Source organism: Nerophis ophidion, linkage group LG02 (assembly GCF_033978795.1).
Source record: "Nerophis ophidion isolate RoL-2023_Sa linkage group LG02, RoL_Noph_v1.0, whole genome shotgun sequence".
Taxonomy (NCBI): Eukaryota; Metazoa; Chordata; class Actinopteri; order Syngnathiformes; family Syngnathidae; genus Nerophis; species Nerophis ophidion.
In genome coordinates this window covers 35835348-35851851 of record NC_084612.1, presented here as the reverse complement: position 1 = coordinate 35851851, position 16504 = coordinate 35835348, and the positions used below count along the sequence as shown (strand labels likewise).

Here is a 16504-nt window from a genome sequence, read left to right as displayed (position 1 = left end):
AACCTGTTTCACAGTGTAATGATGACAAGTGGAGCCGTTGACGTTCCAGTGACTATCCATTAACGTTCATCCTGGTCACAAGAATATGGGCGTGCTGTGAAGCCATTGCCTTAGACACCATTAACAACATGTACGAACTGATTGTTGGTTTATCAACATGTTATGTGCAGCTTCTGCAATTACATGTTCAGGATTGAAAGGCATACTGGGTGATACAGAGTACACTGATGGTTGTGTTATAAACAACTTTAACACTAATATGCGCCACGCTGTCAAGCCAAACCCAACAAGATTGACAAACACATTTCGGGAGAACATCCTCACAGTAACACAACATAAACGCGACACAACAAATACCCATAATCCTTTGTATCCGTGACAATTCCTGAATATATTTTACACCCCTGCGCCCCCAACCCCGCCCACCTTACTGACGCACAGGGGGGGGGGGCATTGCTGCTAACTGGGTGTATAAAATAGTCAGGAAGTGTCATGAATACAAAGGATTATGGGTATTTGTTGTGTTGCGTTTATGTTGTGTTACTGTGAGGATGTTCTCCCGAAATGTGTTTGTCGTTCTTAATTGGTGTGGCTTCACAGCGTGGCGCATATTAGTAAGAGTGTTAAAATTGTTTATATCACAACCATTAGTGTACTCTGTGTCACCCAGTATGCCTTGCAGTCGTGTGCATTTTGCTGCGTAAGCCACATACAACATGACGCTGGACTGACACGTAGATCGTACATGTTGCAGTAGGAGACAGGCAATGTCTTCATAGCGTGCCCTATCACTCATTATCTGAGTGACTTATTATCTGAGTGACTACCGGCAGTTTTAAAGGAGAATAATAGTGCCCCTTATTGTCTTCTTCGCTTTAAGACATGGGTCTTAAATGACACTTCGAATTGCAAAGGATACCGATCACAGAACCATGCATATCAAATATTTCCGGATGGTTCAACCGCCACCTGCCCGAAACTAATTAAAATCTATCCATCCATCCATTTTCTACCGCTTATTCCCTTTCGGGGTCGCGGGGGGCGCTGGCGCCTATCTCAGCTACAATCGGGCAGAAGGCGGGGTACACCCTGGACAAGTCGCCACCTCATCGCAGGGCCAACACAGATAGACAGACAACATTCACACTCACATTCACACACTAGGGCCAATTTAGTGTTGCCAATCAACCTATCCCCAGGTGCATGTCTTTGGAGGTGGGAGGAAGCCGGAGTACCCGGAGGGAACCCACGCATTCACGGGGAGAACATGCAAACTCCACACAGAAAGATCCCGAGCCTGGGATTGAACCCAGGACTGTAGGACCTTCTTATTGTGAGGCAGACGCACTAACCCCTCACCCACCATCCATCCATCCATTTCTACCGCTTATTCCCTTTTGGGGTCGCGGGGGGTGCTGGCGGCTATCTCAGCTACAGTCGGGCGGAATGCGGGGTACACCCTGGACAAGTCGCCACCTCATTGCAGGGCCAGGAAAGTACCCGCACTCTTTTACTACAAAGCAACGCTGTTGTAACACCTGGCTTGGCATTGTCTTGCTGAAATAAGCAGGGACGTCTATGATAACGTTGCTTGGATGATAACATCCATCCATCCATCCATTTTCTACCGCTTATTCCCTTTCGGGGTCGCGGGGGGCGCTGGCGCTTATCTCAGCTACAATATGTTGCTCCAAAACCTGTATGGACCTTTCAGCATTAATGGTGCCTTCACAGATGTGTAAGTTACCCATGCCTTGGGCCCTAATACACCCCCATACCATAACAGAGGCTGGCTTTTGAACTTTGCGCCTATAAATCTCTAAATTCCTTGCAATAGCTCATTGAGAAATGTTGTTCTAAAACTGTTTGACAATTTGCTTACAAATTGGTGACCCTCGCCCCATCCTTGTTTGTGAATTACTTAGCATTTCATGGAAGCTGCTTTTATACCCAATCATGGCACCCACCTGTTCCCAATTAGCCTGCACACCTGTGGGATATTCCAAATAAGTGTTTGATGAGCATTCCTCAACTTTATCAGTGTTTATTGCCACCTTTCCCAACTTCTTTGTCACGTGTTGCTGGCATCAAATTCTAAAGTTAATGATTATTTGCAAAAAAAAAAATGTTTATCAGTTTTGACTTCAATTATGTTTTCTTTGTACCACATTCAATTGAATATGGGTTGAAAATGATTTGCAAATCATTGTATTCCGTTTATATTTACATCTAACACAATTTCCCAACTCATATGGAAACGGGGTTTGTACAATCTCAAAAACGTCTCCAAACTTGACTTTCAGACGAAGCAGCCATAACATCACACTGTTAAATATGTTTGTAAACAAAACATGGTTATTAAAGCCCAGTACACACTGATATGTCGTTAATACTGTGCCACATTAAATCATTTGAAATGATTTAAACATCCATACAGTAATGCATCTTTATCAGTGCTTGTGCTTCATATATTGACACAGCGCAGTACAGTACAGTCAGTAATAGAGCACTCTCTGCTGGACACTTTATGTAACAGCAGTTTATAAACGACGCCGTAACAGTTTGCGGTAGTAATTGGTAAAAGTGTGAAAGGCAAAAAATCAGGGGCAACATTAATACCAGCATTTATATGTTGATTTTAATTACTTTTTTATAGTTACTTATGATGTTTCTTAGCCAAATGTCTCTAAAAGCAACTGTTAGATATTGTAAAATACGGAAGCAAGAGTAAGATTTTTTTTTGCCGAGGTAAATGCAACGGGAATTTAAAAAGTACACACCATCTTCTTCCGCTTATCCAAGGTCTGGTCGCGGGGGCAGCAGCGTAAGCAGGGAAGCCCAGACTTTCCTCTCCCCAGCTACTTCATCCAGCTCTTACGGGGGATCCTGAGGCGTTCCCAGGCCAGCCGGGAGAGATAGTCTTCCAACGTGTCCTGGGTCTTCCCCGTGGCCTCCTACCGGTTGGACGTGCCCTAAACACCCCTCTAGGGAGGCATTCGGAGTTCAAAAGTACTCACAGAAACCATAAATCAGCCATATTGTTCTTTATTCTTTGTTGGTTGTCATACATTTTCAGACTGGTTGATAAAAGATGCAGCAAATAAAAAGCGATGAGCATCATTGCACTCCTGAGCAGCACCAGCTATCGTGAAGGGAAATCCGCTTTAATTGCACACATTTATAAAGTGGCTAGACGTCACAACTAGAAAATAATGTAACTCTCATACTTAATTTTTTATTACTTAGTTTAAATTGATTATGTTAAAACAAATGTACTACTAAACCACTGCTGTCCAAATATTTTTCAGTCAGAGTTGCATAAGTTGCATACAGAAAAATTTAATGATACAGGGCATGCACTTTGGTAAATTGTGTACACTAAAGACACTCAAACAATACAAAGTCGGTCAATCAAGCGATTGGCACACAACAACTTAGCTGTATGTGATAAGTAGCAAAGCAAATTAGAGTGTAATATCTAATCAAAACCCTTTACAAATATAATTCCGCCAACTTAAACATGTTTTAAGACTTTAGCACACTTAAAAACTTACTGTATTGCAAAACAATTGGACACGTTTATCATGATAGGATGCCCGAAAATCATCAAAGACCATACAATATACTGTTAGACACAGAGGTCGTCAGCCATTTTGGGTTTTGGATCTTATTTGGATTTACACAAATGTATTACATTTTTATTTTTTTGTGAAATGTTGTAATCCGAGTTGCTTTTATTTTTTCTTGAAAATATCGCTAGCTAATAAAAAAAAGCTTTGGGCTGCAAATGGCCATCAGGCCGCACTTTGGACATCCCTGAACTAAACAGCGTGTTTGGACTGGGCAATACTAACAATGATGTTTACTTTGCATTTACCATCACATTTTCGGCAAGAGATGCTCTTTCTTTCATCCATAGACTTGCAAAGGAAGTAGCTGGTCATCAAGCCTACAGCACTGGGTAGCCTTCAGGGGATAATATATTCACAAATGTACTTTTTCAAGCTGCGACACACCTCGTCGTACCACTTGCCCTGTGAAGCTACTGAAAGAGCCACACAGCTCTCCCTCTTGGTTCCTGTGGGCTGCTTCTTGGAGCGATCCCAGTTGAGGTAGACCACGGGCTGGCTGTTGACGTCAACATACTGGCCTTCTTTCACTATGTCAGCCACGCCGATCCAGAAGTCCTTGGAGCCTGGAGAACTTCTCTTAGCGTAGTCTCGCAGTTCATTGTTCTCCATAGCATCTCGTGGCGTAGCAAGGGTACCTCCTTGGGCGATGCAGTCTTCATTCGCCTCGTGGTAGTGTTTGGGTACCTCAATTGTAAGGTAGCACTTCCTGTGAACTTTGATGCCACGGAGGCACACTGTTGAACAGAAATATGTGTTTCATTAAGTGCTGCTAAAATGCTTTTTTTTTTTTTGTCAGATTGGCCCTGCGATGAGGTGGCGACTTGTCCAGGGTGTACCCCGCCTTCCGCCCGATTGTAGCTGAGATAGGCGCCAGCGCCCCCCGCGACCCCAATAGGGAATAAGCGGTAGAAAATGGATGGATGGATTTAATACACTTTGGAATTTGGATTAATTACAGTAAAATACTTGCTTACATAATTCAAATTAACCAAACAAAACAACCTAAAATTTAGCCACAAATGCAATTGTATCATCCAAATGTCATTTTTAAATGTTGTGCTTTAATGAATGTCATTTTCCATCCGCCCATTCATTTTAAAGTTAAAGTTAAAATGTTGTAGGTATGTCATGTTTGAAATAAACTAGGAAAAGAAAAAGAAAAAAAGAAAAAAGAAAGTTAAAGTACCCATGATTATCGCATATTAAGATACAGGTGATGGAATTCCTGCTGGGCATTGCTTCCTGACGCACCTCCTCCAGTGCCTTTTGACAGGTGTGCTGTGACACCCCACTAACACCTCTGTGGGCATAAACGGGTCATCAGCTGGGGACCACCATTCATCAACGTTTCGCTCCTTTAACCCCAGAACGTCTCATGGTGACAGGGTCTTGGAAGATGATGTGGAGATCTCTCCTCTCTTTCTTCGCAGCCTGGATTCGATGCCAGATTATGCTGGTGTGTTCGAGGCATCCGGAAAACCCTGGGATTCCTGTTTTTTGGACTGAGCTATCCACAAATCTGTTCTTGTCCAGGTAGTAGGTCATCCTCTGGGCAACTACACTGAAGAAAATCTTACCCTCGACATTGAGGTGGCTGATGGGGCGGAACTGGCTGATATCTGTAGATTCCTTCTCCTTCGGAATCAAGACTCCCCGGCCCTACGCCATGCTTTGGGTATGATTCCCTTCTCCCAAGCCACCCTCATTAGCCGCCACAGGAAGCAAAGTACATCAGGGGCACTTTTGAAGTGTTGATACGGAACTCCATTTGGCCCTGGGTCTGATGATGCTCTTGCCCGCTTTACTGCTTTCTCCACTTCATTCAAATTTGGGGGGCTAATGTCCATCTGGTGTTGTGGTTGTTCAATTGGTGGGATGTCCGATGGAATAACTGTCTGCACGTTCTTCTTGTCATCCACAAACATTTCTTCCAGATGTCTCTCCAGCTCCTGCTAAGGGGTTTTTAGGTTTGCCCCCTTTTCTTCAGTGAAAAGTGATTTCACAAATTTAAAGGGGTCCTAGAAAAAACTTGATCTTGCACGTTTTTTCTTTTTCCGCTGTTTTTGCAGGTTTTCTGCTCGTCTCAGGGCTGTTAACCGGTTTTTGATGGTTCCCTGGAGATTGTTAATGCCTTCTTTCTCACTGTCTGAACACTTCCTCCACTTCTTCTTAAGTTGTCTTCTCTCCCATATCGGGCATTCTATCTCCTGCTGCCGTCTGGACTTGCATTGTGGTGTTACTACCTTTGTCGTTTTGACTCTTGCTCCATATCGTTCTGCCCCATAGTTGTAGATGTTTCCCATCTTGTCAAGCTTTCTTTCGACGGTGCCCTTTAGTCCATGTAGGATGCTGATTAGGTCTGAGTTTATGATTGCCCATCCTTTCTATTTGGAGGCTCCGGGCCATTTCACCCGAGGTTTTCTCCTGCTGATCTTCTTTTCCACTGCAGGCTTCCTTGGCTGGATGGGCTCTGCACCTTCCTGTGCATCTGTCAATGTGCTTGAGTTTCGTTCCTCACGGCGGCTGATGTCCTGCAATCTTTGGTGAGACTCCCGTTGCTGGACTTCAATCGACTGATTTGATTGACTTCTCAAGAAGTACTTATCAATGCGAGATCCCTGTTTTCCCTCTCTCATGCACCCTTTCTTTCCTTGATGTATTTTCAAGCCCTGTGAAGATGTTATTTTCTTCCAACCACAAGAACACACCTGGAGCCTTTTCTGCAATGTTGATGATAATGCTGTGCCTGGTTCTTGTTCAGTGCTAGTCTTCCTTGTAGTCATTTCTGTTCCTGGGTCTAAAACCATGGTATCCGTCGATGAGTCATCTTCCGCCCCCGCTCTCGCAGATTCTGGGGGTGTTCTCTCTTTAGTTGTGTCTGTAGCATTATTTCCCCCTGTCAGCTGTCTCTCCAGCAGTCACATGGTCTTTTCTTGTTATATACATACATATATATATATATATATATATATATATATATATATATATATATATATATATATATATATATATATATAATTTTAGTTTTTTTAATCGATTGAAAATGAGGAATTGATTTAGAATACGAATGAATTAGATTGATTGTTTTTGGTTGATTTATATTTTTTTAGCATCTCTACTTTTAAAGGGTAACTGCACTTTTTTTTGGAACGTGCCAATTGTTCACAATCGTTATGAAAGACATGACGACGGATGTATTTGTTTTTTCAATGCTTGTGAACTGTCACACCGCGGTGAGGGATGTCTTGTTTTTTTTTCCGTCTTGCGAATTGCATGTTTTACTTTGAAAAACAACTCCTCTTGTTTCAGATCACTTACCCCTCTTGTGTCATCAGTCTGACGTCATCCCTCACCCCTGATTGTTTCCACCTGTTTCCCATTACCGTCATGTGTCATATAAGCCCATGCCTCCCCTTGTTCCATGCCATATTGTCTCGAGTTTTCGTGCTTGTCTCGCTTCCATGTCTATGTCCATGCCTTGCCTCGTCCCACACTTATTTTCCTGGATCCTGAATTCCCATGCTGCTATTTTGAGTTTGACTTTTTCTCCTCCTCAGTAGAGTGAATTTTGCTATTTTGTTTTTTTTCAACCAAAGTGGTGAGTTATTTTTTTTCCCTACTAATCTTTCCTTCCTAAAATTTCTTGAGTGAATTTTTGTTTAGAATTGTTAGTTTAAGATTAAGTGTAGACATTTTCGTAATCATTGTTTTCTTCCTCCTGTTGGATCGTTTTATGTTATGTATAAGTTTCATAGCAGATTTGGCGCAAATTTTAGTTTGTCTTTGTTTTTGTATTTTCCTCCTTTTAGGAGTAATTCTTGGTTATTCCCCTTTTTGGAACCTTTTTCGCTGACTGTTTTTGTTATTTGTAGATTTTGTATTAATCTGACTCTGGAGGTGAAAGAGCAGTCAAAATAAAAGCCCTACTAAGTATCCATACTCTGCATCTGAGTTAATTCCTTTGTCCAAGCCTGACATGAACGGGTGCCTATTTCAGCTACAAACAGGCTGAAGGCGGAGTACACCCTGGACAAGTGGCCACCTCATCGCAGGGCCAATAGGCAAAATTCCATAAAAGGGCAGTTCCCCTTTAACAGTCAAAATGTTTCCAAGCCATTGCACTCAAAAGGGTAGACACTTAGTGTACAGTGTATGACCATTATTATATAGTGTATGTTTACAAACTATATAGATAGTAAATTATAAATACAGTATCCCACATAAATATTAAAGTTTTTTTCCACTTTTGTGTTTTTTCCCTGTCAACGGTCGCCACAGTGAGTAAACCAAATGGATGTCTGTTTTCTTTTCTTTACGCCTGGTGCCCTCTCTGACACAGGCAGGGCATCAAACCCTCTGCCATGAAAAAACATGACATTGGTATCACAATTAATGATAATAATAATGATAGTACTATTATTTGTTAGTTCTGTTATTACTATGATAACAAATACTGGAGGTGTTACAGATGAGTTGGCCAATGTCTAATGATATGATACAGTCTCTATTGTACAGTATATTATAAACCTATGAATACAAAAATGATATGTACGACAATGTTTAATAGTAAATGTAGTTCAAACAAACTATGAGGAGCTGGGTTAACTTAATATGTTTTACTTTGTAACCAAAGACAAAATCCGAGTTACCTTTGGCCACAATTCTATTGTTAAAAAGAAATACCTCATTAAGCCATTATTGTAAGAATTGCACCTATACCTGTCTGCAAGGCTTGCATCTCTTTCAATAAATTCACTTCTCGCCACAACTTCTCGAGCTGGCCCTTAAAGTCATCCTCCTCTGCAGCTCAATGCACAAGAAAATAATATTAGGTCAACATCTACTGTAATAAAAATGACGTTCTGATAATAATGTAAGCTTACCAGTTGCCTTCTTGATGCGAGGCGGAAGTCCATAGCTGGACTGGAAGAGAGAGAAGCACAGGACAAAAAAGACGGGGAGGCCGAGACGAGCCATGTTGGAGACCGGTGAATACAGTGGTACACCTTGTACTGGTGTGAAAGGAGTCAAAGTCTGAGGACAGCCCAATATATTTACTAGCTTTCCGTGTGCTGCCACTGCATTGGCTAATATGGTGGTGGTTTTTTTCATGCAGAGGAGGTGAAGGAGACATTAAGGTGGAGTGACAAATAATGCCTTCCTTGTGTCTGGATTTTTTGAGAAATATTGACTTGGGCTTCACTGCGTGTCCTTTAATTTCAAATGCTGAAAGTTCTCACTGACAACTGTAGACGTGCCAAAAATATTACAGTAAATGTTTGTCAAAAATATCGCTAGCTCATGCCAGCTAGAGTAGCTTTTCCTGAGGATTTCAGTTAATTAATATGATATTAAAGCATAGACAGTCACATTCAAAAATTGTTCAACCCCCATTGTAAATTCTATTTATTTGCAAAGTTTAAAACATTGCATTTGTACTCATCAAAACAATTATTGTTTTTGTGTTTGTAGTTTGCAAAAAATACAAAAATGACACTTTCCTCATATTTTGCAGATCAATTTATTCATGTAAACAAAGTGCACAATGTATAAATCAGTGGCCAGGGAAGTTTTCAAAAGCACTTTTTTCAAAACAATATGAGTAATACAATATCACAAACACACAAAAGCATGCTCTTTTTCCTTCTCTTTTCACACCCGCGCACTCTCGCACGCAATAAGCGCTGTTTATTGATTTCGGACATGGACATGGAATTTTTAGTAAGACATTTTTAGTTTATTAGGCCATTTTTATTCTTGTAAATGCTTAATTCATGACCAAAAAGTTATACAGACAAAATGTTGTCTGTTTATCTGTGTTGGCCCTGTGATAAGGTGGCGACTTGTCCAGGGTGTACCCCGCCTTCCGCCCGAATGCAGCTGAGATAAGTTCCAGCACCCCGCGCCACCCAAAAAGGGACAAGCAGTAGAAAATGTGTATATATCTATGTATGTATCTATATCTATGTATATGTTTATATACGTCTATATATATATATATATATATATATATATATATATATATATATATATATATATAGATAGATATATATATATAGAACTGTATATATATATATATATATATATATATATATATATATATATATATATATATATATATATATATATATATATATATATATATATATATATATATATATATATATACAGCTCGGTTGGCGGTATAGCTCGGTTGGTAGAGTGGCCGTGCCAGCAACCTGAGGGTTGCAGGTTCGATTCCCGCTTCAGCCATCCTAGTCACTGCCGTTGTGTACTTGGGCAAGACACTTTACCCACCTGCTCCCAGTGCCACCCACACTGGTTTAAATGTAACTTAGATATTGGGTTTCACTATGTAAAGCGCTTTGAGTCACTTGAGAAAAGAGCTAAATAAATATACTTCACTTCATATATATACATAGATATATATCTATAGATACACATATGCATATATATATCTATATATAGATCTGTATATATATATATATATATATATATATATGTATGTGTGTGTGTGTATGTGTATATATATATATATATATATATATATATACATACATATGTGTTTACAAAACAATAACATTTTGTTACACTGGATAGTTATATTGTCAGTTAAAAGACACCTAACTCAAAGTATATTTAAAAAAATATACATATATACTTTTTTGGAGTGATACATTTGATTAGAACATTTGAGCATTACGTCTGTGTTGAATTACAGTAATTGTGTCTATCCTAAACATTCCTGCCACTTCATTTTACACACTATGCCAAGTCTTTTTTTTTTTTTGGACACATACCACAATAATAGTGGGCTGAATATCGAGACAATTTTGTACCATGAGATGTTGATACCTTTACATCCCTAATATAAATACATGATACTTAGAGTAATTTCAAGTGACTACTGAATAAATAGCTATTTTCTGATTATAACAAATATTCCTTTCTATGATGGATCTGATTTGAATAAATTTTGAAGGTGTTAAGAATACTGTGGCTTAAGTTAGTTATGTCAGTTCTGCAAAAGTGGCATACCTCATCTGAGTAGAGTTGGGTCGGTTAAAAATGTCTATTTTCTATTTTGCAGCGATGTTTATTCTAAAAATATTAGGGCACATTTGTTTTCAGGCACCAGCAAGTAGAAGTAACTTTGGTCAGACAGGTAAAAAAAAGTCTGAGTGGACGAAAGCATCCCATGCATTTCAATTTGTTTCCATTTCACAAGTTTGTGCTGAAACAGATTATAAAATGTACCTTTTGAAACACAAATAAAGTCCTGTTAAGGCCACAATGTCAAAAAACATTACCATATTTGTAACTTGGAAATAAATTAGGACTGTCAAAATTAACAAGTTAATTCATGACAATAATTACAAAAAAATAATCGCAATTTATCATGTATATGCACAGACTAGAGATTGTTTTACCTTAACTGTGGATGGTTGCCTAAAAGGCGGAGCATGTTGTTATACGGTCAGGGTCAGGTCATTACATAAGTCACTGCAAAAATCAGTGAGGAGACTCTGACTGGTGTGCTCGCTGGCAGATTTTTCTTACTGTATACACCAGGGGTCACCAACCTTTTTGAAACCAAGAGCTACTTCTTGGGTACTGATTAATGCGAAAGGCTACCAGTTTGATACACACTTAAATAAATTGCCAGAAATGTGCAATTTGCTCAATTTACCTTTAATAAATATATACAGTATATATATATAAATGGGTATTTCTGTCTGTCATTCCATCTTACATTTTTTTTCCTTTTACGGAAGGTTTTTTGTAAAGAATAAATGATGAAAAAAATACTTAATTGAACGGTTTAAAAGAGGAGAAAACACGAAAAAAATGAACATTAAATTTTGAAGCATAGTTTATATTCAATTTTGACTGTTAGAAAGTCAAAATTCAAACGAAAAAAATCAAGAGAAAAACTATCTAATTTGAATCTTTTTGGAAAAAAATAATAATAATTTACGGAACATCATTAGTAATTTTTCCTGATTAAGAATAATTTTAGAATTTTGATGACATGTTTTAAATAGCTTAAAATCCAATCTGCACTTTTTTTTATAATATGTAACAAATTGGACCGAGTTATATTTCTAACAAAGACAAATCATTATTTCTTTTAGATTTTCCAGAACAAAAATTTTAAAATAAATTTAAAATACTTTGAAATAGGATTTACATTTGATTCTATAGATTTTCTAGATTTGCCAGAGTAATTTTTTTGAATTTTAATCATAAGTTTGAAGAAATGTTTCACAAATATTCTTCGTCGAAAAAACAGAAGCTAAAATGAAGAATTAAAATAAAATGTATTTATTATTCTTTACAATAAAAAAAAAAATACTTGAACATTGATTTAAATGGTCAGAAAAGAAGAGGAGGGAATTTAAAAGGTAAAAAGGTATATGTGCTTAAAAATCTTAAAATAATTTTTAAGGTTGTATTTCGTCTCTAAAATTGTTTTTCTGAAAGTTATAAGAAGCAAAGTAAAAAAATAAATGAATTTATTCAAACAAGTGAAGACCAAGTTTTCTTGGATTTTCATATTCTATTTGAGTTTTGTCTCTCTTAGAATTAAAAATGTCGAGCAAAGCGAGACCAGCTTGCAAGTAAATAAATACAATTTAAAAAATAGAGGCAGCACACTGGTAAGTGCTGCTATTTGAGCTATTTTTAGAACAGGCCAGCGGGCTACTCATCTGCTCCTTGCGGGCTACCTGGTGCCCGCGGGTTGGTGACCCCTGGTATACACACTGACAAGGACTTTAGATCAAACTGTTGCTAGATTTTGAGGAAATAAATTAAGTGCATTAAACTAAAACCTAAAAAAAAGTTATTCTTGGATTTGTGTCCAAATATTTTTGAAGTTAATAAAAATTATGCAATTGAGTAAGAACCTGTGATTAATAATGATTAATCCATATTAAAAGTGTGATTCATTTGATTAAAATATGTAATCATATGACAGCACTAAAATAAATATAAAACATTTTAGTAAGAGTTGTGAAATAAAATACATATTTCATCATATCATGAATAAATTTCTCTTTTGTTAGGTTCTTCACGTCTAGCCTGACATTACGGAACATGTTTCAAGTATTACGCACTCAAAGGCACAAGTGATCCCGTAATAAAACAGGATTGGCACCTACTGTAAAAAATAATGTGACGTATCATTGGTCATTAACAAGGAATTTTTTTTATACAATTGATCTTCTATGATTACAGCAGGTCTTTGGGCCAAGTTGCATATTCTATCATAGTGTATTGAGGTAATTGTTTTCTCTAGATGTAGCTCAGTTTCAAATAATTGTGAAACAAAAAAAAACAACAAACAAAAACAGACATTCCTTCATGCAGTTCTCATAGTCGACCAAGTACGCAAAAGATTCTGAAGTAAAAACAAATAAAATGAATATACTTCCAAAAGTACATGACATGCACACGGACGGCACTACTCTGGGACTGTGACACTACAAGGTGAAGCTCATAGCCTGTCAGGTCGGGTCTAATGGATAAAAGGCATGCGCTCTTTGTTGTCATTGTCCCCCTCGGGCTCCTCTTCCTCTTCCCCCGCTTCACTGGTCTCAGTGCTGTCACTGGCCATCTGATGGGGAAAAGAAAAAGGATTACTGGTCCATCATGACTTGATAGTGAAACATCAAATGACTCACTCAATTCAAAGGTGCAGTGAACCACAATGTGATCTGAAACAGATACACAATCCAAGCCTAAAATGTAAGCTCTTCTATAGGCCAGTGTCATCAGCCATTACATCAGGTATACCTGCACAAGCTAATGAGCACCAGAAAACACGTAATATCCCTCACTGTATTGTAGCTAAACACGTTTTGGTGAGTATTTTGTGAGAGGTGAACGCAGATCATCTGAAAAACAAGATGATATTCTTCTCACTGATCTTTATTTTGAACTTTAAATGCCTTGAAAATGAACAAACACGAAATAAAGCACTATAAATCAAATCAGTCTGTAAAATATCTATTTTATACCAACATACTGTATATCTTTATAATATTATCAGAAGGCTTTAAAAAAATATATATTTCTCATGTACCATGCTCATCAATAACATATACCTACCTCTTTATATTTTTATTTTAGGAACAATAGTGGAACACAAAGCTAAACTGCTTAGCTTTTGTGGTTGTTGTTTTTTAATGCACCATGAAAAACCACAATCTGCGGACAGGTATGTTATAAATGAATTAAATCCTCAATAAACAAATAAAATAACAACATACAGAAAAATGAAATGATTAAATGATGTAATAATATTATTTTTTTAAATAATGACATGCATTAACTTTGACAGCCCTGACAGACATACATATATGTATATATATATATATATATATATATATATATATATATATATATAAATATATGGCGTGGCGAGTGGTAGAGTGGCTGTGCGCAACCCGAGGGTTCCAGGTTCAATCCCCACCTAGTACCAACCTCGACACGTCCGTTGTGTCCTGAGCAATACACTTCTCCCTTGCTCCTGATGGGTGCTGGTTAGCGCCTTGCATGGCAGCTCCCTCCATCAGTGTGTGAATGTGTGTGTGAAAGGGTAAATGTGGAAGTAGTGTCAAAGCGCTTTGAGTATCTTGAAGGTAGAAAAGCGCTATACAAGTACAACCCATTTATCATATATATATATATATATATATATATATATATATATATATATATATATATATATATATATATATATACACACACAAACACATATATGTATACACACACACGGCTATGTGTATATAAACATGCCCTTGCATCAGACATGCACTCCTAATGGCACAATATATATATATATATATATATATGTATATATATATATATATATATATATATATATATACATATATATATATATATATATGTACACAGTATAACAAATTATATTTCTAGAATGCCTCTGCAGTTCAATAAAAATTTGTTTTTGGGTTATTAGTATTGCTAAAAAATTAACTTTTTTCTTTTGATTACAAGTGCAGCATTATTAGTTTCAACTTTTAGCCCTATCCTGAATTTATACTGAACTGCATCCATCTTATTGTACTTAATTTCTTTTTTACATATTTCATATTTAAGAAGAAGTTTTTTTTAATAACAGGAAACTTCAGATCAATTATGCTGGCAATACTTTTGCTGGGAAATGTACTTGATTGATTAAAGAAATTGCTGTTACCAAGGGAGTAGGTGACTTCTCGACATCCAAAATTAGTTTCCCAATATTTCCTCTGTCATGAATTCTCTGCATGGCCTCTTTAACCTGAAAATAACCAAAATAAAAAAATAAGAATTTAGGACAGCTTACTTAAGGCGCAGGCATCAACCCAATGTAATGAGACTGCATATGTTCATAAGTGCAGAAAGACAAGCATATTAATGTAAAATACCTAAACTCTAGTGCTGAACTCAAACAAAGTGTATCTGTGGTAAACTATGATGTCAAAAAAATGTACAAGCACTGCAAACAGTTGTCAATATCATCATTAACACAACATGAGAAGTGTCCTGGCTGGTCCACCAATTATTATGCACCACAAAAGCAGGCAATCCGGGTTACCATGGCAACAACAGAGCCTCTAATCTCCCTATTACAAACCAGTGAATCATTATGATCCTTTTGAAGTAGAATTCTGACATTCTGTTGCTTAAAAAATGCTAAATAAATATTTTATCTAATTAGAGAAGCACCATTCAATGTCTTTCTTTGTGTGTCCCATACACACTAATTTGTTAAACATGCTATAACACAGGCCAAAGGTGAAAATAGGTCAGAAACTTTTGCCTTACACATTGTCTCACAGAAAACAAACACTGATAATTGAGACAGTTTATAAAGTATTACAATCTTAAACTTGTCAGTAATATATAAGTACTGTAAGAGAGCAGCTAAAGAACTATACGATGCCTACGGTTTGAAAAATCCATACCCAACGACAACACGTAAACTAAAACAATCTTTAATATTTTCTATGACAACAAATGAGGCTGAATGTGCCCTGACATTGTATCCATGCACACCATCCTAACCTTCTTCAGTGAATGCAACAAATTGGATTCCTACCAGGAAAAACCCAAACCTGAAGTCAGAGGGAAAGTCTGTGAACTTCAACCATCAGACCAACAAACATGAAATCTGCGTTGGCCAAGAACTGAACCCAGCACAACTGCTTGAATAGGAGCAATGCTTATCACTGCACCAGATACAGTGTTTTCAATAATTATCATTGCTATGGAAAGAGAAAATAAAATAATGAAAAGATCAGAGCTGTCTTCAAATAGTTGACCATTTGATTCGGAAGATTCAACAATCAAACTTGCAGTCGAAGCGTTTAATAAAATTGTAATGATATCTTTATTATTTCCTGTTAATCTTTATTAATCTATCTTGGTACTGCGCCGGATCAGAACCTCAAAAACGTGACCTAACCTTTTTTTAAGCCATTAAAAGTCGCAAATGAGATCTTAGTTTTGTTCGCTTTTGTGAAATACTGTTTTACTTTCATACGTACATTTATTAACTTTCGAATATTCATGCTTTTAATGTTATTGACACCTAATGACCAGTCAGTATCAGTGGTGGGCCGCCAAGGCCTTCTCTGATGGCCTAACATAAATTATGATTATAAATTGATAAAAAGTTAATTTCATTTCTAATTTACTTTCCCTAAATCAGGGGTTGGCAACCTTTACCACTCCAAGAGCCATTTTGACCCGTTTCACAAAGTAAAGAAAACAATGTGAGCCACATAACTCTATTGAAATTTATAATGAAATAATACTGCATACAGAGTTTTTTTTGCTTTGTGCTATGTATAAACCAGGGG

At 37.3% G+C, this 16504-nt stretch overlaps 2 protein-coding genes across 4 annotated transcripts in view; both read right to left on the bottom strand.

The window, feature by feature from the left end:
• Window positions 1-3029: 3029 nt before the first annotated feature.
• clec3a (C-type lectin domain family 3, member A) lies at window positions 3030-8653 on the bottom strand. 2 transcript variants are annotated; one of them, XM_061922583.1, is made up of 3 exons: window positions 8516-8653; window positions 8352-8438; window positions 3030-4366 (listed from the first exon to the last, which is right to left on the bottom strand). In XM_061922583.1, the coding sequence occupies exons 1-3, from the start codon at window positions 8607-8609 to the stop codon at window positions 3969-3971; spliced, it is 579 nt and encodes a 192-aa protein (XP_061778567.1). In that variant the 5' UTR covers window positions 8610-8653; the 3' UTR covers window positions 3030-3968. The 2 variants fall into 2 exon arrangements, with proteins under 2 accessions (XP_061778567.1, XP_061778572.1); XM_061922588.1 differs by having other exon boundaries at window positions 8352-8432.
• Window positions 8654-9808: 1155 nt separating this feature from the next.
• Window positions 9809-16504, bottom strand: part of vat1l (vesicle amine transport 1-like) — a 41645-nt gene continuing 34949 nt past the window's right edge. Inside the window, exons 8-9 of one of the 2 annotated variants that reach the window (XM_061882667.1) lie at window positions 14857-14940; window positions 9809-13251 (exon numbers count right to left, since the gene is read on the bottom strand). In XM_061882667.1, the coding sequence (XP_061738651.1) occupies window positions 13153-13251; window positions 14857-14940 (183 nt within the window). In that variant the 3' untranslated portion in view covers window positions 9809-13152. The remainder of the gene's footprint in view (window positions 13252-14856; window positions 14941-16504) is intronic. The other variant, XM_061882676.1, reaches the window with a different exon arrangement.